General features: G+C 36.6%; 1 protein-coding gene across 14 annotated transcripts in view; it reads left to right on the plus strand.

Moving 5' to 3' along the window:
- Positions 1-25473, plus strand: part of NAV3 (neuron navigator 3) — a 492511-nt gene that overhangs the window by 444924 nt on the left and 22114 nt on the right. For 10 of the 14 annotated variants that reach the window (XM_015857110.2, XM_032443702.1, XM_015857027.2 and 7 more), the window contains 11 exons: positions 2155-2196; positions 4502-4662; positions 6086-6274; positions 8239-8291; positions 12846-12869; positions 14477-14554; positions 19495-19578; positions 21185-21296; positions 22220-22341; positions 22942-22962; positions 24121-24293. In XM_015857110.2, coding sequence (XP_015712596.1) covers positions 2155-2196; positions 4502-4662; positions 6086-6274; positions 8239-8291; positions 12846-12869; positions 14477-14554; positions 19495-19578; positions 21185-21296; positions 22220-22341; positions 22942-22962; positions 24121-24293 — 1059 coding nt within the window. The remainder of the gene's footprint in view (positions 1-2154; positions 2197-4501; positions 4663-6085; positions 6275-8238; positions 8292-12845; positions 12870-14476; positions 14555-19494; positions 19579-21184; positions 21297-22219; positions 22342-22941; positions 22963-24120; positions 24294-25473) is intronic. The other 4 variants (XM_015857055.2, XM_032443681.1, XM_015857088.2 and 1 more) reach the window with 2 other exon arrangements.

Consider the following 25473-nt stretch of genomic DNA (forward strand, 5'->3'; position numbering starts at 1 on the left):
TAAATGAAGGGAATGGATAGGTGGTGGGATCAGTAATTTCAGCCTACATGTATGGGTGTATTCCTGCAAGACTGATTTTGGCAACTGACATGGCAAAGGAAGACAGAAGAAACCTAAGAAGAAAGAGTGGCAAATTCTCAATCACGTTTAGTGGTGGTGCATGGCTCCTATTTCTTTTGAGCCAGAAACAGATTTCTATGAATGCAATGCTTCTATTGGGAAAGGAATGACTTCTTGTTCACATTGTCTTTCAAGGTCTTTAGCACACTCAGGTCAGACTGGGGGTATCTCCAAAGGGGATCACTGGACATTGCAGTTCAGTTCCATTTACTAGAAGTTCAGTTTCTGTAGCAGTAACATGCCCAGCTTTTTGGAGAGACAATGTTCTCAGATACTAAAAATATATGACCACTTATGGGTTTGAAAAAATAATTACATAGAACCCTGGTTAATATTTCATGTGGCTAGCTTTGCAAATTTTAGTATATTAACAAAACAAAATGAAAGTTTTACACATTCACTTTTATGCAATTGCAATAATTCCATACTTGTGTTTAGGAATGTTCACCTCAATTTCATTTGAGCATCTGAATTCAGAAGTTTTTCAGCAGAATGCTATGGTACTCTTAACCTGTGTATATGACTTCTTTAAACAAATGACTTGTGGATTGCCTTAAAGGATCACTGACCGACTCCCTTATTTTTGGATAATGTGATACAGATCATTTTTAAACATATAGGACTTTAAGCTAAATAAATATTAGAAAATATATTCTTTATTAGAATATTTGAAATATTTGCAGGAGCTGTTTTTCTTATGATCATGTTTATTTGTTTTGAGATTTAGATATGCATAAAGATACATAAAGGAATATCAAGGCCTCTTTGTTGTTTGTAGAGAAGTAAAAAATACAGGAATCATACCCTCATATTTATGTTGTCTTTCTACCAATTATTCTTCTGTTAGATATTTCAGGAGCAAAATGATGAAAATTAAGTCTTCTCTCTGACAGAACTATTCTTAATTGGACCACTGGGCCACTATAGTCATCCAGAACAAGGCCCTGATTAAATAGAAGAATAGCCTATAAGTATTCCCTATGCTAAAGGTGGTTTACTGCCATTAGACTGACCATTATGGAAACCCCAACAGTATTTTACTGCCTTTACCTACGTTGATAAAGGTGGTAACATGAAAGTACCCAGCATCCCTGAACCAGTAGGAATTGACCTTTAGTAACATTGTGAGAGTCTTCTTAAATAGAAAGTATGGTCCTAAGTTGCCACTGCTCTCAGAGGTGTGATTATGATATGTAATACAGAAGCGTTCTTAAAGCCATTTCATAATTTAATCCATATGGTGAGACTACATTATGTTCTTAAGGGAAAAAACATTGCCACATTTAATTGATGATAACAAGTTCAAGTTCAGCCCACACTAGTCAGGGACTGATCTTCTAAGTCTTTTTAAGGATATGCCCAAATACCACTCTGTTTGAAGGAAGGATAGTGAGTGCCCTTGCAGACAGCTCTGTAATGGTGATAGGGATTGAATTAGGAAAATGCCAGCCATAGATCTCTGATAATCAGCCACCCTGCCATCTTTGAGCGTGAATATGGAACAGTGCTGCCGCAGTGCCACTTTTCATTGTCCACAACATGGCTTAGCTATGTGAGTCCTGCTGCAAAAGAAAGCTGAAGGTCTGTATGTTTGGCACGTATTTCTTCAAGCTGAGCTGTCATTTGGCTTCTGGCAAGGCCATGCTGTCTCCTAGCAGGTGCCACAACCTTCATTTCTTTTGAAAAACTGTTGGCGCATCGTAGGAAACTGTGAAAAATAAAGATTCATACTGTGACCATATGATTCTTGCACAGATTGTGGGGCGAAGCTGTAAGAAGGATAGAAATGATAGGGAAGGTCTTCTTTACGACTTGAGCAGTCTCCAAATTACTACTGACCCAACTCAGAGCTTGTCTATTTGAAAAATGAATGGTGACAATACATGTCCCCACGAGTCAGGGATTTATTGTGAAAGATACATTAAAAACATTAAATGACCTTCTGTTTTGCACCCAATATCTAAACCTTTAAAATCTGTAATTCTGAACAGTCATGTTTATGTATGTCCTTAGGGATTTTTTTTGTTTTAACAGCATGCACCTTGACAGAAATACACTACCCAAAAAGGGATTAAGGTATATATATTTTTTGAGCATGACTGTTACTTCTCTGTTTTACTGTAATTTTTCCTACACTGTCTTTCCTTTTCTTTCTCCTCTTGTTGATCCTGTTCCCAACAGAGTTCATTGTATTTAGATTCAGATCAAAACTCATGGATTTTAACAGTGGATTTTGTCTTTCCAAGTCTGCCTAGTGCACAAAAAATCCTTTCTGGATATATCTCAGAAACTGAATAAAATTAAGGATAGATTCTTTATGGAATGATTGTAAGAAATAATCAGTCCTGGAGAAAGAGCAAGGTACCTTTGCAGTGCAGTGGGACTAGTTGTTGAAAACATTGAGAAAATCAGAATTTAATAAGAGGATCTGAACTTGAACTCTAGATGCAAATGCTCATGCAGTCTGAATTGAAGATCTAGTAAAGGGTAAATACAGAAAACACTAATCCTTTTCTCCAAGATTTCTAAGTATAAAATGATCCCCACTCCAGCTACTCTTCTTGGTATGTAACTAGCAATACTAAAGCCAGTTCTGCTACTAATTCCCCACTAACTAGAGCCACCTTCAACACATAAAACAGAAGTCATCTGCTTTCTTCTGTGCTCGATGTTTAAAAGAGGGAATCAGTATTTAATTTATCTTGTCTGATCAGGCATGGCGCTTTATGGCCCTAGTCCAGCTAGTAGACTTGGCAAGCAAAGGTATATATGTATACACAGAGACACTCAACAGCCTTCCAGTTGTTGAAAGCGCATGGCTAAAATCTCTTGAGTTCTTTATAAATAACAGTATTTTATTATTAATTATAGTTCTAAAGTGTTGTCAGTAGGTAACACCTTCTGCTCTCATGCACTGTCCTCTCCTTAAAAGTATTTAATCAAATTTCCCATTGTCCCAATCACTTTGGATTGAGAGAGAATGGAAAAGGTGGAGCATATATGAAAGAGGCACAAAAGGGACCCTGAAAGGGTACAATGGAATGATTGAGGTTTGTGGCTGTCAGATTGTAATGGTGGCTGAAAGCTGAAAGTGAAATGGAGAAGCAACTTATAGACATGCAAGCCTGATCAGTTATCCTAGAAGAACTGTCAGATTGATTCAATGTGCAGAGATCCCAGACCAAAACCCAGATCCTGAATTCTCATTTTACCATCTTTCTGATCCGATAACCATTGGGTAACTCTTCTATCCCACATTTAGAAGCTAGGATCATAACTATTTTTTGAAAGAAGAGAGGAATTAAATATTTAATCAGGACAAGATGTCCTAATGCCTTAAAATATTGCACAAAACCCCAAGCACAACATGGAAACTTGTTCATTCAATCTGCTTTCTAAGCAGAAATACTCCTGCCTCATAGGCCTGAGGCCAGAATATCAAAAGCCCTTTCAGCTCTGCTGTTTCAGAAACACTGATGGCTCATGACAGTGGTGAAGAACATGCTCATTTTTCAGCAGGCAACTGTGCTGAGTGAAGCAAACTATTGCAGACACCACTGAAAGTAATCTCTTGGTTAAGACCCACCCTGCCTGCACATTTTACTTTTTAATCACTGCTGGAATTGTCTTTTATTCAGTTCAGCTATAAAAGACTGAAGCAGTGAGTTACCAGTTCTTAGCCCATGTGGCAGTTGTGCATGTTTCTTGGATTGCTGTGGGAAGCAGTAGATGAATTATTTGATTTCCAGACTTCTTTCTGAATAGTTTTTTCTGCTAATTGCAATTTTTTCCTGTCCCTTTCCCTCCCTGCAGTTTGGGGAAGGACACAGTGCCAAGTAGCATTCAGAGCAGCAGACCATGACTGTAAACATTAGCGGTTGTCATTACCACTGCAAACTGCTTTTTCAGAACTGTTGATCTGTTTCATTCCTTTCATCTAACCAATTGCCCATGTGATGTGGCAGGTGTCATTTTGTAAGCAGCTACTCACCTTTCTTGGCTTCTAGTTTGTCCATTGCCCATTCTAGACATGCAGCTCCTGAGCTTTTGCATCAACCTATACACTTCCTTTAACTTTGAAGTTCTTTCCTGTCAGCTATCTGTTTTCTGTGGCTTATCATTGTATTTCTTAAAATGAAGGGAATGCTATTTTGGGGAGGGGGGTGAAGCAGAAGGGATTTCAAGCCTTGTGTTTTTTGTGTTGCAAGACAGTAAACATTACCTTGGTAAAATTGCTGATGGTAATCATTTGACTAACTAGACTTGATGCGTTCTAAGGGTTTGGTTTTCTGTAACTGGTGAAGGCTTTTTATGACACATTCATTTATTTCTGAACCACCATCTTGTCATTGTTTTGAGCTTGTCAGCTGTGGTTTTTCAGATATACTCCATCATCCCGGCAGACAAGTCAGGAAGAAGGCAAGGAGTGGCTACGCTCCCATTCCACTGGAGGTCTGCAGGACACTGGCAGTCAGTCCCCACTTGTTTCTCCTTCAGCTATGTCTACATCTGCAACTGGAAAATATCACTTTTCCAACCTGGGTAAATGCTATTTATTTCCCTTCACTGTTTCTCCCATTTCAGAATAACATAATTATATCCAATTGTTCATATTTATTTTATTAAATTCGGTAATTTATTTAGACACCTCTACCACCACATTTTGGTATTTCATTAATAAAGAGAAACAACATTTTTTATTGAATAGATGAGGATGCTTATTCTGTTTACAAGAAAAATGCAAAAATTTTCTGTGTTTTACCCAAGGAGGAGAAAAGGCAGAAGATGGAAATTAGCCTTTAGCTCAGAGCTACTCATCTTTTAGCCTGTCTGAGGCAATAGGATTCTTTCTAGTGAGTTTAGTGGATTTCAACCCAGGTGCTAGACATTGTTTTTCTTCCTTTAAGCAGTCTTGTTTTGAGGCCTGTCTTTCCAGTCATTCCAATGCAAGCGTCTGGACCTAGCTATAACTGCATTGCACCCAATCAGTGTCTATCCTTAATCAATATAGTTTTATGGGATGTGAATCACACTTTAGGTTTATTTGATTACAGGTCAAGATTTAGATTTGTCTAGGTCTTTCTTCAAGTTAATTCAACCCAAATCTAGTTTAATAAATTTGTTTATTCTTTAATGATTGATATAAAATCTTTTATTTTTATAGCACTAAACACAAACTTAGGCTCACAATAAGCTGTTGTATTTTTAGGTCCTTACTGTGGAATTTGCTGCAGCCTGTGAAATGTTCATACTTCTGACACTATGTCACAGCTTATGGCATTTGTAGGTTATAGTCACTCAAAAGCAATTTGATCAACCTTAATAAAACTGGTCTTTATTACATATGGGGAAAAGAAGTTGAACAAACCCAATTTTGAAAAGGAAATTGGATGCTGCCTAAATAAACTACTACTTTGGATTTTTTCCATATACTTGCAGTAGTTTTAGACACAGTGCTCTTTAAGCGGTGATTTTCTCACTCATCAATTTTCTTCTATTATCTTCCTTTCTGTTCATAGTTCTTCCACTCACATCAGAGAGTAATAGATCTGTTTATTTTGTTGATGTCCTGCTCTGCTTATCATTATCATAGCCCAATTGATAGGCTTTCATAGGAAAAACTCAGGCACATCTTGAATGATCTAAACCAAAAGTTTGATTGAATTTGAATAGACAGCTGCTTCTTCTAGGCATTGAGTCAAAGTAAACAAGTTTATTCAGACACCAGCATTAGCGTTACACATGTTTTTCAGGAATACACTCATGTAACTCCAGCTACTTGGAAATCATCTGTTTCCCCTTTCTGTATAGCTTTGGATATTGGAATAAATGCATTTTGTTATTTTCTCAGCAGTGTGAACTCCACATAACCATACTAGTCCTTCATTACAATTTTTTTTTTTTTTTTAAGAACCAGAATTAATTTCATGGAAACGTACTTCACTAATAAAGCTTTGTATTCCAGTGAGTCCAACCAACCTGTCTCAGTTTAACCTTCCTGGACCCAGTATGATGCGTTCAAACAGCATCCCCGCACAAGATACTTCTTTTGATCTGTATGATGACTCCCAACTGTGTGGCAGTGCTACATCCCTAGAAGAGAGGCCACGTGCAATTAGTCATTCAGGTTCATTCAGGGACAGCATGGAAGAAGGTAAGACTGAATTATTATTTGAATCACTGAGTAGGCCTCGAAATCATCAATATTTCTTCTACGACATGAAAGCTTAAGTAATCTTCTGAAACGTTGTGTTCTTTCTCTATTTTGTCTACCTTCTTTTTGGAGGTTAGTCTTTCTGGTTTCTCTAATGCTATGCACAACACCAAGAATTTGAAGATTATTTGTTGGTTTTGTTTTATTGTTCCATTTATTTTTTTTTTTATCCAGAGAGCATTTAAGAAGTCCTAATTAAATGTGTAATGACATTTTCTTCTGCTTAATACTTCTATTAAATCTGATCATTTGGAGAATTCCCCTAAGTACAAAGTTCTCACATATTTTAATTTTAAAAATGTAAAATGTAATGGAGCTTCATTCTAAAACATCATCTCTTCTGCATTGCTTACTACTAAGTGATGACAATAGAAATTGATCTTTATAACAAGAAAATTAAAAATTTCCCTCTCAAAGCTCACAGTCAAGAGATAAAGAGGAAAAAAAGAAGTCCTGGGTGAAATAGCAGACAAATAACACTTTTCTTGTTATTCCTTCTTCTGCAATTTAGATGATGTGTCAGGAAGACATCTGGGTATGTAATACTAGCAGTAGGGTGCAGGACAGATTAAGCTGTGAGTTGTCAGTACAGAGAGGATGGTTGACTGCACGGAAGCAGATCTCATAATTCAAGGACAGAGGTGGCTGTGCACCCTTTGCTGAGGAATAGGGGAATTGTCAAAGATAGTAGTGGAAGAATAATAGAGAAAACAAGGCAAACAGTCGTGAATAGAAAAAGATGTGTTAAATCTAGAATTTCAGTAATCTGTCATCAGTTACTTTGATGAAGGCTTTTTTACTGATCATGTCTCATATCCAGCTGGAGTGGATAACCACAATCAGCCAGAATAAATAGAAGTCTGTGCAGCAGTAATTAACAGTTTTAAGCAGTTCGTGGTCATTACAGAATCACATTAAATTATACTGTTAGAAGGAGAAATACATTTTATTTAAAATACTAGCTGTAAGGAAAGTGTTAGTGAAACTAGTCAGGTAATGGGTAGAGCCATTGAGTGCAGGAAAATAGGAGCTTAGCTGAGAGTTTAAAACTAGAGGTTGAAAATCAGGGCTAGATTGGAAGCAGCAGTACTTCAGTGATGACCACATCCTTGCAAATAATTACACAGATACAAAATTGCATTTGAAGTTTATTCAGCTAATCCAAGCATCTTATATTGTCAGTTTGGTATACAGGCACATGCCAGATAGAGAATTATTTAAGCAAAACAGTATATTTACCAACAACAGAGCATAAAAAAATAAACACATTTCTTTTGAAACAAAAAACGAAAAGTATTGAAGAAATAAATCATCTCCTGCAGAGTTCCCTGTTTTTGTGTCTATTCTCGGGAGAGTCACCAGCAGCAGAAGGGGCTATTTTGTCACAGTTGAGTCTTCACCTCCCATTCTCAGAGAGGTCAGGAAAAACATGAGGTCGAGGCTTTCAGTCTTCACTCATTGCTCTTTAGACGGATTCTGCTGATGATTAGTGGAAGTATGTCACTACATCTTGCAGTAGCCCCTTCACAGAAACTACAAATGCCATCATGCACTGGTCTATGATGTGCTTTGAAGAGAGAAGGCAACTGAGAAAACCCTAAGAATTCATCCCAGGGAATGAGAACTGTTTTGCTAGGCACAGTCTCTTATTAAAATCAGTTTGCTCAGCTTTGGACATGTACATAACTCAATTTCTGGTTTCTACAAAGAATGTATTTATAAGATGATCCATTGTCAAAAAAGAAGAGAAAATATCAGCAGCTTTTCAATACCGGTAACTCATAATAACTGCTCAGTGGAAAACTGGTTCTCATTTTTAAAAATATGCATGGTTATTGAACTTACTGAGTTATTGAGGCCGTTCTGTGCTTGCACTACTTCATTATATTTTCCTTTTTTTAAAGTACATGGGTCCTCATTATCACTTGTCTCCAGCACATCGTCGCTGTACTCTACGGTGAGTATTGACATTTTAGAAAGTTCTCTCTGTCTCTGCTCTTGTTCATTTTTCATAAAACTCCTAATAGTTTAGGTCTTAGAAGGATAAAAATTGCACTGCAGTAAAGCAGGAAGATTTATTTTTAGTGTTGATGTTACTGTCATGCTATTTTAAAATACATTATTTCCTGCTTTTTAAGTGATTGACATAAAACTGCTTAAAATCACCTACTGTATATTTTGAAAGTTAGAAAGAAGGTAATAATTTAGAACTCTCACTTTGGGGTCGAGGGGGAGTTTTATATTGTTTTAATTAATAATCTTGAGTGGTTCTGATAATTTTCAAGCTGTTTTTCTAATTGTACAATTTACAAAGTCATTTTGTCCTGTTACTGTTTGAGGTGGACTTCAAAAACACAAAAGTGCTTCAAAATAAGGGAGACAGAATTTTCAGCTTAGATTTCTATTGATCTTTGTTGAAAATGACATAATTATTTCCAATGACAAGAGCATCTTTTAAAAGTCATTAATCTTAGATAATTAGATCATTAGCTTAAGTAATCATTAATCATATTCTCCTGTCTATTTTATAAGCTATTTTAAGCTTATAAAATATTTTAAGCTATTTTATATTTTTTCTTTTCCTATTGTTTTAGTTATTGTTCCTTTTATTCCTTCTGCATAATTTGTTCTTCCATTTGCTATATGAACAAGAAATCATCCAGATGGGAGGAGTTAAACAAGTTTCTCCGTTCCCTTGCTAATACAAAACAGCTGCTTTGCAACCTGTTTGCAAGCCACAATTACATGCTGTAGTTGCACTTGTTTTGTACCATGCATTTATGAACAGTCTCCTCCTCTATGGATATTCAGGTGTTGAATAGTGTCGGTTCACTTCCCTGGAACAACATGCGCTCTGTGCCCTAGGCCAGCACTAGTTCTAGCCTGAGAATATGCAATCCTTGTTGGCTGCTGCAGCTGTACTGCTTGTACAGGTGGTAGCACTGTCTCAGTGCTTAACTTGTGTTAGCTTGAAAAGTGGGGTGCATTTATGCACAGAGTAATCTAACATCCACTGCAGCAGTGCATCTCCTACTTGTTTTTAATCATAAAAGGCCTTTACACTAGACACAGAGACGTGTCTAAAATGTCAGTACACATCCATTAGTTCTGTCTGGGCTTAGCAGCAAAGTTGCAATGAATTCCTGTAGTGATCAGACCTGTGTTATCTGAGGCGTAGAGTGTGCATACAAACTGTCGGCACATGAGATGTAACTAACATACAAAGCAAAGCTTCTTGCTATTATATGTGTTCTGCTGTAGTAAAGGTTTACTAATATTTTTCATTTATATAACCATCACTCAAGATTGCAGAGTATTTTGAGAATTGTAGTTAAGCCTCATGGTTTAACTGGCAATTTTCCTATAAAACAAACTTTAACTTGTTTATCCAACATAATGCTGTAAGCCAGTGAAATATCTTCTGAAACTTCTGGCTGTAAATTCACATTGCAGCTAAGCCCAGCTCCTTAAATCTTGAATTATGTAGACAGAATAATAGAAGTTACAGAAAAATCTGAAAAGGGCAAGGAAAGAATTAGTATGCTAAAATTACCATTTGGGGATGGTTTTGATCAGAATTTCTCCTACTTGATCCCACTGATCCTATGAAATTTATCTTCAGAAATTAATCAAGAGATGAGGAAAAAGTGATGTGGAAAGATGAAAGGTAGACAATCAGTGTCGAATCCTTTGGAAGTATAAGAGCCATGAATCATTTTTCAGTGATACCATGCAGGGCCCTATTGCCTCCAGAAAGGGATAGCTTTACAGCATTATGTCACATGTAACTCACTTCCAGCTATTACTAGATTTAAGGAAGAATACAAGAGCTGAGTGCTTTACCTTACTTATGCAGGCTAAAATCACTCAGCGGGAACTCCAAAGCAGCTACCTTTCCATAAATGTTTCAGTAAAAGTCATTTATCAGATTTCAAGCATTGCCTTAAGCCTTGATGCTTCACATAAAGTACGCAATAAAGATCAAGTTCTTTACATATTTCTACCAGAGGATAGCTGGAAAGCTTGAACATGCTCTCAGAAGATTGTCTCTTTGAAAATGAGAATATGAGATTCTGAAGAGACGCTTCATGGTTTGCTGTTATTGCAGTGAATAAGTCCAGTGAGACAGATCTTCTAGTGTTTTCTGTATGTATTGGCTTTCTTCCTGGGTTTACATTTGAGTTTTCAGAAATTGCTTGAATAAACTGGGAATCTGTCTTGTTGAGATACACTTTTACAGAGAAAAACATTTTGTTACACAGAAAAGTATACTGTGTGAATGGATGTAGTAGACTCTAGGGTTGAAACACTGATCCCATTTACCGTGAGTACATCTAGCTCTACAAGAGGCTGAAAAAAGACGTGTGATAGTGTAAATTATGATAGGTTGTCTCCAGTTTTAATCTCCTGCTCAGTAGGTGAAACACCGCAATTTGCACATATTTAGTTAATTGCTCTATTTCTCGCACTGCCTCTTCAGCATTAGCTACACTTAGAATCCCCAGAATTCATTAGCTGTGGTAAGCCAAGCTTAAAGGAGATGAGTAAGGACATGTCATTTGTATGCTAATATTTTAAGACTTGAAAAAAAAGGAAAAAAATACATTTCAAGGTTGGGTTGCATGGATGCAATAGAGAAATACGGGAAGAAAAGAACATTGCTGCCTTTTAGCACAGAGTTTTGAAGTTGTGAGCCTATGACTTAGAACTAGATTACAGTGATGTCAGCATGAACTCCTGACTGAAAACTGCACGCTTCTATGTGGTTTTCAGATCTTATTTTGTAAGTTGGTAAAACACCGAGAAACCTCTTCTTTCTCTTTCATCTACTTCTTCCACTCTCCACATAGGATGACTTGTGTCATCTGCCTCTATGACATCTGGGAGAGAGCCAACACTTCCCTGTATGCTGAGGGAACCATCTGCTAGCAACATGCAGCACTTCCCTCATCAGTGGGGCCACAAGTAGCCTCAGGTCCCCACGTGGCAGTTCCAGCAAAAGATCACCAAACCTAATTTTTGTTTTCTTTTCTTGGCATGGTAGACTTAGTCTTTCTTGACCCTCTAATGGCTTTTCATGCATGACGTGTTTGAAGTAACAATAATGAGAATAGATTTTCAAAATGGTCTGTAGGCAGATCCTGCTTTCATGAATGTAAATCAGAAACCCAGTGTCAGGATGTGTCACATCAGTGCTGACAAATAAAACAGTCACTACTCTAAATGATTCCTGTGTGGTGATGTAGGTATTGCAGTAGCTTCATCTAAGTGTTGCACAGGGAAATTTCATATCATCTCAGCCTTTTTATTGGCAATTAACACATAAACATGTATTGAAAAAGGATTTTTCTAAGTCTTTTACTTACCAACAGTAGGTAAGGAAAGAAAATGTTTCTATAATCAAGTAACAAAATTCTGGCGACACAAAAGTTGTGCATCATATAGCCTCAAAAACAAACAAGCAAGCAAACAATAAAAAAGATACTACCTGGCATCTGAGAAATATCCGAGGAACACTTACCTTGGGTTTTCCTAGAGTTTTAGGGCTTTTTACTTATAATTCTTCTACTATTTTTCTTTTACTGATTACTTCTCTTAACACCTAATCAGACTCTTTCTCTGAACTTCGGCTACCTCAGATCGTGGGGTGCATTGATTTCCAATACACTGCTTCTTATTTTGTGTTACAGAATGGTTTCTTCTCTCGTGCTACATCTTTACTTTCCATTAGAATCCCACTGAACTGAGGTTTTTCTGTCTTCCTAAATTAGTCCACTCTCCTGCTCAGAAATTCAATGATTTTTATCTTAGCGGGCTTCCAAAGGTGTGCTTCATAATGACTTAGCTTGTTGAAAAAGGCTGCTAAATAAATAAGAAGCTTAACATCATTATATGATGTAATACATAAAGATGTGAAAAAAATATCTAGAATTATTAATTATTATTAACAAATGTAAGCTAAAACTTTAACATGCCTCAATATATTTTTAATATTCTGTGGGGAAGAAATTACCTTAAACTGTAAGTAGCCCTCTCTCCCTCACCTTCTCCCATATATACTTTCCTGGTACGCTGCCAACTTCTCTTAGCAGGGATTAGTATGTTAGGATTATTGCACAGTATACAGTTAAGCAACTTTAGTTGCAGGAGCCATAATATTCATTATGGTATAAAAGTTCACATGTGCAGACTTAGGTACGTTCATTGACAGCATAGCAAGTTTTCTTTCCTGTGTTAGAAATGTAGCTGCAGTCTTACAGTTCTGTTACCATTCCTCCTGTACCCCTGGTTTCATCTTGTCAGTATGCTGGAAAACTCTTTGGGTTTTCAGCTGGAGCCTTTCCAAGTAAGTTGCAAAGGATTCCATTTATTGTTTTTACTGCATACCTCCCTTAAATGTAAGGGATATATGAAGCTATTCATTTCACTTTAGAGTAGCTGGTGTTTATTTTCTATTACCTCAACTATGTTGCTCTTGTTTCAAAACCATTTCTTTTGTGTTTTCTTCCAGGCAGAAGAAAAGGCGCATTCAGAGGTAAGAACACTTCTTCATTTTTGTAATTGTGTATTTGTTTGATATTTTTCAGAAATGTATTGTTTATCTATAAATTATGATCTGCTGGGAAAATGACATTTAGCTGCATTAAAAGGTGTTTTCTTAGCATTGTGCTGAAGGATTCCTGGCTGAGGTTCTGCAAAGGAGTTGTAACACATCTCAGACTTAAAACTACTTAGTATTGGGTCTAAGGGACTGTGCAGTTCAAGGTGACACGCTGTACTTCAGCAGAAAAATACTTTAAATGTTCACTTTGAACTTCCATCACTTACATTTTACTTTATATTAAATTTCCAAAACTGGCCATTTTGATGAATTTCGGAGAGATGCAGATTGATTTCAGATATAAATCAAACCTGACATGGAAAACAGCTTCACTCTCCTCACAGTGCATCAGAACGGGTGACAAGAGTGAGTCAGCAGCTGGATATAATTACCGTCTTTCTCCATACAAAGTTCTGGTTGTATTAAAAGGTCACCAGGGAATAGCAGCAAAAAGCTGCAGCACCAAGGGGTGCATGTCCACTTCCCAGAGCTGCATGTCTTCAGACTGCATGTATTTGTCTCCTTTGTCTGACAGTTAAACCAAAGGAGTCAAAAAGGTGCATCATGGCTCAGTAGTGTGAATGACAATTCCTTGTTTGATTTCCATTCATAAAGGGCTGTGTGTAGTGGTGTAACATTTATGAAGGTTTCTTAGTATCTAGATGTGCCCTGTGAGATCTGCATTTCTGTGATCAGAGGATTCTGATGAAAGTGTAGCCTAAGCAGGCAGCTTGAATTATTGCTACTGAAAAGCAAAGAGAAATCTTGGGAAAAGGAGAAAGCCAAGATGGAGAACAGCTCAAAAATGTCTTTGATTCTGAGCAAGTGCAAATGATTTAATTACTTTTGTATCATTAGCATGCAGAAGCTTGTTTACCTTTAGAGAACGTACAGTATTCCCTCTTGATTTTCACGGGAATCATAAAGTTAAAATACTGCAGTAGTTCTTACAGTGAAAGTATTAGTATGAGAATGTCATGATTGCTAGGCTGTCTGTAGACATTTCGCTTCTCTAGTCTGCAGTAATTCCTTTCATGTTTAAATATGAAAGAGGTTCAAAGTGATACTCTGTGCTGTGCTTTAAGTTCAGTGCAATGTCTGGAATCCCTGTAAGATCTCAAGTAGAGTCAAATGCTCTTAAAATGATATGCAAGTTTCATGCTTGATATCTAGCTTTTTTCAGCTTTTGTTAAGGGTAATGTTTCTCATAAAAGGATATAGGAGCTTTGAATGTAGTTTATTTCTACATCAGCATGTGCATTTAAAGCTACTTTTTTTGTAAGCTGACCAGAGATTTTTTGGAGGGAAAAAAAAAAAAAAAGATTTAGAAAGGTTAAAGGTTGCATATTTTAATCAAATTTCATGTGGAAACTATTTATGTTAGAGAAAAAAAAGTTTTATATATATATATAAATATGTGTGTGTGTGTATAAAATCATACCTCATCTAACTTTAGACATTTTTCTTGAGAAAAATGTCAAGAAAAAAATTCAACAGAAGGCAATTGCTGAAATACTGATGGTAGCCTTTTTTCCATCTAGCAAATTCAGAAACTACGGAGAGAGCTTGTTGCGTCACAAGAAAAAGTTGCTACCCTTACATCTCAACTTTCTGCAAACGTGAGTATTTCTGTCCCTGCTGAAAAACACTGTCAAATAGGTTAATAGCTTCTATTCAGTACGGGTGCCCAGATGTGATCTAGGATACTTCTACTATTTATTTATCTTGTTGTTTTTAAAATGCATTATTTCATTCACATCTACATCTCCACACCTTCAGGCAGAAAAAATTTTACAATCGAACACAGTGGGTATGGAAATGAATGTTGCAAAAAGGGTAGTGGTTGTGATTACTCTTTTTCTGATGTTATTACCCATTCCTTAAGATGGAATTTGAAGTGGTAGATTGTGTCTGACAATTCTAATACGATCCTGCACAAGTAAGAGTGGCAGAGTCATGCTTCCTGACAGAAGTATCAATCCATTCTATTTAGATTGTAAAAAATCATTTGAAATATATAGGGATGGGCTCAATATGAACCAAGATAAATAAAATGCTGTTGCTTAACAGTAGAACGAAATACTCTGTTCCATTTCATGCCATCCAAACTAAAGCTTATTAGAGATCGTGAGCCATAGTAAAATTTATGTCAGTGTTAATGGAGTTAAACTGCCAACACCAGTAAGCTACTGCACTTCTTAAGTTGAAAAGAAACCTGTTTTTTTTCTGACTTATAAGATGATACAAGCACCAATTGAAACAAACAAACAAAACAAAAAGCAAATAGTTAATACTTGTACTGTAAATTACTGGATTTCCTTAGAATCTCAGTTTAGTATTGTATCTTTGTGCTGCAAAGCTGTCAGCGAGTTGTGTAAGCATAATTCAAAAATTCTCTTTTTCCACTGCCAGGGTGAACGCTTGATAGAATCAAAACACCATAGAATCATAGGATGGTTTGGGTTGGAATAGACATTAAAGAACACCAGTTCTGATCACCCTTCATAGGCAGGATTGCCACCCACCAAATCAGGCTGCCCAAGACCCCACTTGGCACCACCATCTAGTCTTAGACATCCCAGCAGATGGGACATCCACAACTTCTTTAGGCAGCCTGTGCAGGTGCCTCGACATCTTCTAAATATTAAAAAATATATATTGTTCTAATATCTAACCTAAATATTCCTTATTTATGTTTAAAGCCATTTGCCTTTGTCCTGTCACTATCAGACCATGTAAAATGTCAGTCTCCCTCCTGCTTATGAGCTCCCCTCAAGGGAGCTTGAAGGCTGACCTTTTCTCCAGTCTAAAAAACCCCAACTCACTCAACCTTTCTCCTTAGGAGAGGTACTCTGGCCCTCTGATCATCCTTGTGGTCCTCTTTTGGAACCGCTCCAACAGCTCTGCATCCTTCCACTATCGGGGGCCCCAGGCCTGGACACAGTACTCCAGATAGGTCCTCACAAGGGCAGTGTAGAGTGGGACAATCACCTCCCTCTCCCTGCTGTCCACCCCTCTTTTGATGCAGCCCAGGATACCACTGGCCTTCTGGGCTGCAAGAGCACACTGCTGGCTCATGTCCAGCTTTTTGTCTGCTAGGAGGAAAACCCGGAAGCAAGGAGACACAACAAATGGAAGGGCAGGAACTGAAGATTTTGATAGAATTTATGATAGTTAAATTTCACAAAGATAAGCTCAGCAAAATACAAATAGATGTGAAAGTAAGAACAATGTAAAATTATACATGGAAGCTTCAGTAACTACATTGACATATAACTAATGAAGACTGGCATTTCACAGAGAGATACCTGGTTCTCCTTTCAATTGCTGATATGATGATTATCAATTATTAATTGATAATATTAGTTATTGAACATGTTATCAGAAAATAATGCCAGATACAGAGTGTGAGCTGCAAGTCTGTTTGGCTACTGTGGCTTCAGGTGATGTTACCAGATAGATACTAAACAATCTGTTTTACTGTGGTTTTTAAATGCAATTCAGGATATATATTTGGGAATCTATAGCTAGTGTGCCCACTCTGTCTTTGGGGGTTCCTTCTCTTATGTACTTTAGAAGTAAAATGTTAATTTTCATCTTTGCCAGGCTGGGCAATTCTTCATTTGCCTGAGAGCAACAAACTGAAGCCAACAATTAGAGATCTCAATTCATTTCAGGCTGTAAATTTTTGTTATCCTTTCCCTTTGTAGAACCAAGCAAAAAAGGTCTTTTATAACCATGCTATTTGTATCGTTTTTTCCTTGCTTTGCTACAAAAGACACTTCATAGTGCAAGTGTCATTAAAAGACCATCAGAATAAATTTTGACCTGTTTGGCCAAGAATTTTCTTCATGTATTATTTTATATCAAAATCTTTCCATTTGGTTAAAGTATTTGTTAAGCATTTAGAAACCTCTGCTGAGAATTTTCTTACTTGTTTCCATTTATTATTCAGGCATTGTTGGACTCAAGTACTATGCTTGATTTCAGCTGCTTATTTCATTTGATTAACCCCAAAGTGTTTTGCCTGCATGTGATTAAATCCATGCCAGGCCCAGATGTTTATTTGGATGCTTAAATTATTTTTTTACACATATATCATCAGGCCTTTCCCTTATGTCTCTTTCAATGTTGCTGAAGGGCAAATCTCTATGCTAATTGAGAAAGGGTTTTTTTTCAGTGCTGGAAATGTCCAGTCAGTGGACTTCGTATGAGACTAATCAGCTCAGAATCCAGTGAGCAGCTTGTTTGGAGGGCCTTTGATCACTGCTTTATACTGTATGAAGCTGAAGGATGTATGCTTACCCATTGTAGTAGACCCTGGATGCCACTGGAAAGTGGAGGGGGCTCTCTGGCTAGTGCTTGTTTGGCCAGCCCCGCACCGCTGTCCTGCAAGCAAACAAGACGTAAGCCATGAATGCAACAGATAAATCTAACACAGTCTTCTGAGTTATTAAGAGATTGGCTATAACTTATGAGAAGAAGTCTACTTCTAAATATTTTTTGCTAGAATGAAAGAATGGATCTTTTTGGACAAAGTAGAACATCTTCAGTTTCAAAGGATTCCGATTCAGTGAAATTCAGTGAAATTTAGCAAAGATAAAAATTACTACATTAATGAGCAAAAAAGAAATATCTAATCTGAATTTATAATCTCTTATGGCCATTATGAACATTTTTGCATCTCAGACTTTAAATGCAGACTGATCTTAAAAAGGAATATAAACATACAAGTCTTATACATATACCCATACTAATATATAAGTATACTGGGAATTCATAGTTGTGATAAGGCTGTCATTCTCTAGAGACTGTCTGATAATAACTTCATAGTTTCAATGACCTTTAATGACATTTTCAGTGATGCTCTTTAGTTCATTGTACTTTATTCATGTAAAATATAAGCTGAAGTTGTATCTGTGGAATAGAAAATTACTTTGCACAAGCATGCATGATTAGGTACCAAAGAACTGCAGTTATCCCAATGCAATTGTGAGAAATCAGCAATAGCAATGCATAATTAAGCAAATGATTTCTCTTTTCAAACCCTAAATACCCATTTTTATTTTCATAGTTAAGCAGACCCATGGGCCATCAGTGGAACCACAGATTTTGTTATGAGGTAGTGAATGGAGAGCCCCATTAGGTTCCTGTTAAACACATGTAGAAAGGACACATTTGGCTGTAGCTCTACTTTTGCTGCATCTGCTTTGTCTCAGTGCTCTGGGACATTGGTTATCACCTTCACAACATCAAGCTGGGAGAGTGTGTTGATCTGCCAAAGGGGAGAAGGCACTACAGAGGGACTTGGATAGGCTGGATCAATAGGCCAAGGTAAACTGTATGAGTTTCAACTGGGCCAAGTGTCTGGTCCTGCATTTTGATCACAACAACCCCAGGCAACCCTTCAGGTTTCAGCAGCAGTAGCTGGAAAGCTGCATGATGGAAAGGGACCTTGGTGTGCTGATAGACAGTCAGCTGAATACGAGGCAGCAGTCAAAGTACATTTGACCAATGTTAGCATTGCTTACAGAAGCATGGCAGTCTCTAATGAGAAGATTTGCTAAGCAAAACGTATATATGTACTGTATTAAAAGAAAGAAATTGTCATTCTTGAGGAGTGAAGATACCATTCCCATTATGGTAAAAGATGGATTATCTTGTCGGTTTTTTATGACCAGTTGCCCTTTTTTTTTTTTTTGCCTATGAAGCTCAATGTAAATTGCAACCACTAAAGAAGAGATGTGCTGTTTGGACATAGGGTATAGGATGAATGATGTTAGAAACAGAATGAAGCTTATTTTATTAAATCTTCGGTTCATTTTCAACATACTGCTCTTTTAAAAGCAGGACTTAGAGTTTTCAAGATTGTCTTTGATATGCATTTTTGCACTTATATGTATAAATATCATGTTTATATTTTATGTAAGCTCCATACTAATTTCATACATATGGACACACACACACGCACCCATACATACATGTAATCAATATAAGATAAATAGATAAAGCAGTGACCTTCTGTACAAGAAAACTGCAGTGTTTTTGACTCTCAGGATTCCACCGGAATGTTTTATTTGGAAGCTTAGAACTTTCCTTTTAAGAAAAAGCACCTAAATTCCTCTGTTGAAGGGTCTGGTAATTGAAAATAATCACTTGTGGACTTCTATTTGGAACAGACTTCTGGTCCATATATCAGGAACTTCAGGCAGGACATTAAATCTATAATTCATTGCAGGCAGAAGTACCTAAGCTAAACTCCTTGGGAATTAGAGAAGCCCAAGGAAGACTGGGCTTACTTGGCTGCTACACATAGTCAATAATCTGAGTTTAAAATTAATACAAGAGGTTTGGAGAAGATAAGCTTGGAGGAGAAAGAGTACTTAAAAAAACAAATAAAAGGAAAGAAAGAGATCTGGGAGAAAGCCCAAACTGAGAGTGCTGAGTTTTATGAAGTCCAAGTATTGTTTGTCCCACCAAAATGTATAGAACAGCCCACAATTTCTTTAAGATTAAGACCCATTACCACAACTGCTGATATCTTCTGTTTCTTTCACAGGCTCATCTAGTAGCAGCTTTTGAAAAAAGCTTGGGAAATATGACTGGCCGTTTGCAAAGTCTTACAATGACAGCTGAGCAAAAGGTACGTTTACCAGAGAAGATGCTGTAATGAGGAATGAAGTCAGCAGATTATATTAAAGTTTTGTTTAAAAAACACTGAAAGGAAACAGAAACACAGGAACAGCTGTGTCAGTAAGGCAGACAGATCTTTCTTTAATGGCTATTGCAATCAAATCTTCAGAAAGCTCCAGGAGAATTAAACTCTGCACATCAGGGTTATCCAGACAGTATCACAGAATAGCTTGAAGATAAAATCTTTGCTTCCAGACTTTAATTAAATAGATGCATTTCTAGGATTAATCCATACTGAAAGATCCTGTAATGAAGACCAGTCATAGCCCAGCCTGACAACTTTGTCTGAATGAGAGCAATATGAGAAGGGCAGGGCTCTAGGCAGGTCAAAATGCCTCCATTCATTGTTAATCCAGGTTAGGTATGCCTGTTCACTTAGAAACAGTCTTGATTTTCCATGTGCTGTTGTGACTTTGGGGAATAAATGAGAACCTGGTTGCTTAATAAATTTAATGCGAGGCTTTGTCCCCAGTTGAAGATTAGGAGGGTGCTTAGCACCTTCCAGTATTGAACTTTTCTAACTGTTATCTCCCCTTAGTGGGCTAGTCTCCTATAAATGAAGGGGCCTCAGTGAGCCAAGCTCTGAAAGGAACTGTACAGCAGTGAACTGCTTCTCACCTCTAGAGTCAGTGTACTTATGTATAATATAAAATTTTGCAATCTAATTGAGAACCAACAGATAAAACATTGCAAGAGGCATTGTGAACTGGATAGTAAATATTGAAATTGTTCTGTTTATTTTTTAAAAGCAAAATTATTAAATAAACAAAAAGATTTATTTAAAAATCAACTTTTTACAAAATATAATTTCCCTCAAAGATTTTCTTTCCAAAAGAGATTAAATACTGACTTTGAAACAAATAATCTCATAAGCAAGCTTGTTCCTCCTAAGATTTGGAATATTCCTTCTGCTGTTGGGATTAAATTCCTTTGATCTTCATTACATAAATAAGGGCCGGAAGGAGAGGTTTAACATGTCAGTATAAAAAGCTGTTTTTTTCAAATTAAAATTGACTCTGCTTTTCAGTACAGAACTTCCTGCACTGAAGTAATTTCACTTTTAATTACAAGACAGTCCCTGTTAAACAGAGTATTATTATTATTGTTGTTGTTGTTGTTGTTGTAATTGAATTATTTCTTACTTTTTAAATTTTATTGAAAAGTAAACAAATTTAGATTGAGTTTCAGCCATTAAAGAGTAGCTTCTCATTCTGACAGATATAATCCAAATGGTTTTATTGCCTCTTGGCAATAAAGTTTTTGTCTTTTTCTTCACTTTATAATGAGTATTCAACCAAGACTCTTTTTAGATCAAATTTTATATTTAAATATTTTCTTCTCCCTAGGGATAACATGAACACATTGCGTAGAAAAAATACACAATTATACATTAGTTTAATTTGGTATCATTGGAAGGATTCTACTTGAAATTTGTGTCATCCTTGTGTTCATCCAGGCAGTCTTAGGTACTGCAGTTTGATCTTGTCACTTTTCTTGGCTTTGATAAATATTGTTCTTGTGCCATGTATTTCCAGCTCTTGTTTCTCTTCCCATAGGAGTCTGAGCTTATAGAGCTACGGGAAACCATTGAAATGCTGAAAGCCCAGAATTCTGCTGCACAAGCTGCTATTCAAGGAGCCCTGAATGGCCCTGATCACACCCACAAAGGTATGTTTGTGTCACTATTAAAATAAATACAGAGTTTCTCTCAGGGGAAAAAAAAAAAAAAAAAAAAAAAGTTAATAAAAAAGGCTGATCACTACTTTCCTGTTGTTCTGGGGGCTCTGTTGGAAGGCAAACACATTCTGATGTGAGTTGTAGGCATACTTGTGGTATTTTCATGGCTGGAAACCTTACCTGTATTTCCTCTGTGCTGAAGAGTTCTGGTAACCTTGTCATCTCAGAACTGGGTGGCCAGGCATGGCCTGTCAGGAGAGGTCAAGAGTTAAACATGTTACTGCAGTTGTATATTGAAGTACTCCCAATACACCAGTGAATTCTTAAAGCAAAACTTTGTCATACCTTGGAAATCCAGTATGAGATGTAGCTCTGCAAATTGTTGTAATCATTAAGAGACAGACTGACAACAACTGGTCGATCTCTTTACAAGTTGCGAAAGCAGGCATTTTAATTTCCAGATTCTCAATTAATTTGTCAAGTGGTTTGGCAGAAGTTATGTGATATATACATCAGAGGTGTGTGTTGATGAGCAGTAGCAAAGTAATCACTTGAAGAAAAAAATAAATCATGGCAGCATTCATTTTTGAGAGCACCATTGATCTTTGCTTAAGAAGGTCATTATTTAGATATTTAGATATTTATATAGATGTCTGTCCTGAGATAATTTCATTGAATGAAACACAAGTTAGCAAAGCTAACTTCTTGGAAGTAAAAAATAACCTAAAAGTAATATCCTTTGGTATTAAAGGTATTAATATTAATGGTATTAATGAGTATATTCTTCAAGAATATATTCCAGTGATTAAATTACAGTTATTAGAAACTTTTAAGAAATTGTAACTCAGAGGCCTCACCCTTCATTTTAGTAACCTCCAATTCTTATTCTGTTTAATTATTATTTTTTTGTTTAGATTTACGTATTAGACGACAGCATTCTTCAGAAAGTGTTTCCAGCATCAATAGTGCGACAAGCCACTCAAGCATTGGCAGTGGTAATGATGCTGACTCCAAAAAAAAGAAAAAGAAAAACTGGGTAAGTGCCCAACAGGTCTAAATCCATCTTTTATCTGCTATGTCATTTCCTTTGCAGTGTAGCATAGTTGGCCCATTTTGTCTACAGTGTTCATGTTGGGCCAGACGGATGCAAAGCAATTCACTTCTGATACGTACTGTGACGCTGCTATTCAAAATTGTTGAATACTAATGGGGAATTATTTGAATAAGCAGATAATTTAAAATATATACATTAATAATAAAAACTGGAAATGACCTTAAAATATGTAGTGACCTAAAATATATTTGGGCCACGTTCAAATCCCACTTAATTTTTCTTCAGTAAGAATTTGATTCAAAAACTTGACTCATACATTTTCCAGCAATGAAGGGAGTTGAAATCTGTTAAGAATTATCATGTAAAATTAGTATGGTGTTTTAAAAAAGTAAGATACTTCCCCACAGGAACACACAAATACCACATGGTACTAAGGATTTAATCAAATATTTTCAATTAATAATCAGAAAGTATGTTTTTGTTACTCTAGAAGTATTACCTTAAGTAATCATTTGTTTTAAAGTACTGATCAGCCTTCATTCCCTTGATTTGTAATTCCACACTCTTTCATGTTTCTGCAAGGTGAACTCTAGAGGAAGTGAGGTGAATATGTACCATGGAAAATTTGGCATGCATCTATAAAGAACCCTATCTTGGCATGATTGCTATTTATTTTGGCAGTAGGCTTTTATACCTTCTAAAAACAGATTATCTTGTTTGTCTTCTCAGTTTCTCTTTATTCATTTTAATCGCAAAGTTTAGACTCTAGAAAGGGGGAGTGTAGCCAAAATCCATTTCTTTCTCATTAGATTTCATGATCTGAAAAATAGAAAAATACTTAATGTTTCTGTGTTCAGTGGTCACACTCCCCAATTACGTCATGAAAATAAAATGTTTGAGTACCTTTTAGTTTTTTTTGCAGATGTTTGCCATTGTGTTTTATGCAATTTTCAATCAGAAAAACTTTCTGAAAATAAAAAAAATAAAGAAACATGTTTCTTCTAAGATTGTCAATTTCTGTATTTAGACAAAGGTATCAAAGAATGGACTAGTTACAATTCAATGCAAACAAAACTGTTCTCATCTTGGCTCCAGAAATAAATGGCTCTTTGGCTATTCTGTCCCTTTTCAATACCAGCAAAGCTTCTAAAGAAAAAACGCAATGCTTGTATATTCAGAGATCTGACTATTGTAAGGGAAACGGCAGCACAGTGTAGATACCTTTCAGCTAACATTCTTCTTAGCAGTTCAACAAAGCAAATCTTGTGTCCCAGCTTAAGTCTTCTTGTTTGTGACCCAAATCATAGCATTGGAATCGTTTGACCATTCAAATTTTAGTCAATTGGCGAACTTAATAAATTGGGCTTGTATTTGATTTCAGCATTTAGGAACACCAGGATCTGCCTGTACCTAGATGTGAAGTGGTTATTTAAAGCCATCCCTGGAGGGGAATGCCATGGGAATGGGATTCCTCTGGGGTCTACTGGCTTTAAATGAGCACCCCTCTCTCCCAGATCTGCACCACTCAGTCCTGCATCTTTTCCAAAGACTTATGTTTGCGCTGTGCTGGATTAATAAATGAAAAACAAACACTGTATCATGTTTTTAGAGATACCGTGTTGCATATGTTAATACCTTGCTTCTGTATACTGACCTCAGGCAGTAGCTAGGATGGCATCTGCAAACTAACTCTTCAAAACATGACTTGCATGCATATTGCTGGGATGAAGGATATAATCTTGCTCTGTGTTTATTTTCCAGCTAAGAAGCTCTTTCAAACAGGCCTTTGGAAAGAAGAAATCCACCAAGCCTCCCTCTTCCCACTCTGACATCGAAGAACAAACAGACTCCTCTCTTCCTTCATCGCCCAAATTGCCCCACAACTCAGGAGAGTGCGGGGCAACATCAATGAAACCGTCACAGTCGGCTTCCGCGTAAGTCTCTCCCTCAACAAACCCTTCTTCCCAAATGGTATGAACTGTAGACCTCATTGAAGTGTCCAGATGCAAATCAGAAGCCATTGTGAACTTCCATGATCTTTTAAACCCTCACTTCATCCATTTTCCAGGTTCACTCCATTTAAGCACTTATTTTCCAGGAGCTTCTTCATAGAATATTCTCTCTTCCCTTCACAGTTTTTTTTTTCCCAAATCATCTAGCAGCACAAATCTCTTCACAAATGAATGCCCCAAAAGTTTATGCTTCCTATACCAATAACGTTTATGCTATACCAATAAAGTTTATGCTTCCTATACCAATAACAACTTGGTCATATCCATTTAGTAAAGGCCAAACACTGCAGTTGCCCTGCTTCATAGTATACTAATAAAATGTCATTTTCCTGACAGCTGTGAATTTTTACAGTATGTTCATCCTTTCTGTTCTTACTTTCTCTACTATGCAACTTCTAATTTATATCTTTTTTAATCAATTTCCCCTGTTTTTTCCGCTTCTTTTTCTTTTTCTTTTTTTTTTTTTTTGCAGGACTTTACCTTTGAATGTTATTCAGATCAATATGTTTACTCTGTCAGGGCCTAGAACAAATCATCAATCAGAAGAAGCCATCTCATTTCTTCATTGTGAAACCATTGTGTACTTGTCATCATTTTTATTTTCAGTGCGCTCTTAATGGAAAACTCAGTTCCTATTCATATTCTCCTCCCTGTTTGATGTTTTTTCCTAATACCTTTAAATTCAGTCTTAATTTTTTCTAACATCAGCCTCACTGAACACTCTCGCAAGCATATACAATTGCCATTAGCCTTCCTTTTTTTGTTCTGAGGAAGATCAATTCAGAACTACTCCTCCTTAGACCATGCAGGGAATTCTCTTCTTGTGACTGACTGCTGAAGTTTAGTTTCCCTGTGTTAGGTATGCACCTTTTTATGATCAACTTTTGATATACTGTAAGGATTTTTATTACTAGGTTTAGGCAGCAAATATTTGCATAAAAGAAACTGCTCCGCAATAAATGTTTTTCATTTCACGCATTCCATGCAGCCTATTAAAGAATAACTCATCTAGGTGTCTAGTTTTATTAGGCATTTTATGTGCAGCTCACACTTTTATGGTTTCAGGTATATGTGTGTATTTGGGGAATAATTTCTACATTTG

The sequence above is a fragment of the Coturnix japonica genome, chromosome 1 (genome assembly GCF_001577835.2).
Source record: "Coturnix japonica isolate 7356 chromosome 1, Coturnix japonica 2.1, whole genome shotgun sequence".
Taxonomy (NCBI): domain Eukaryota; kingdom Metazoa; phylum Chordata; class Aves; order Galliformes; family Phasianidae; genus Coturnix; species Coturnix japonica.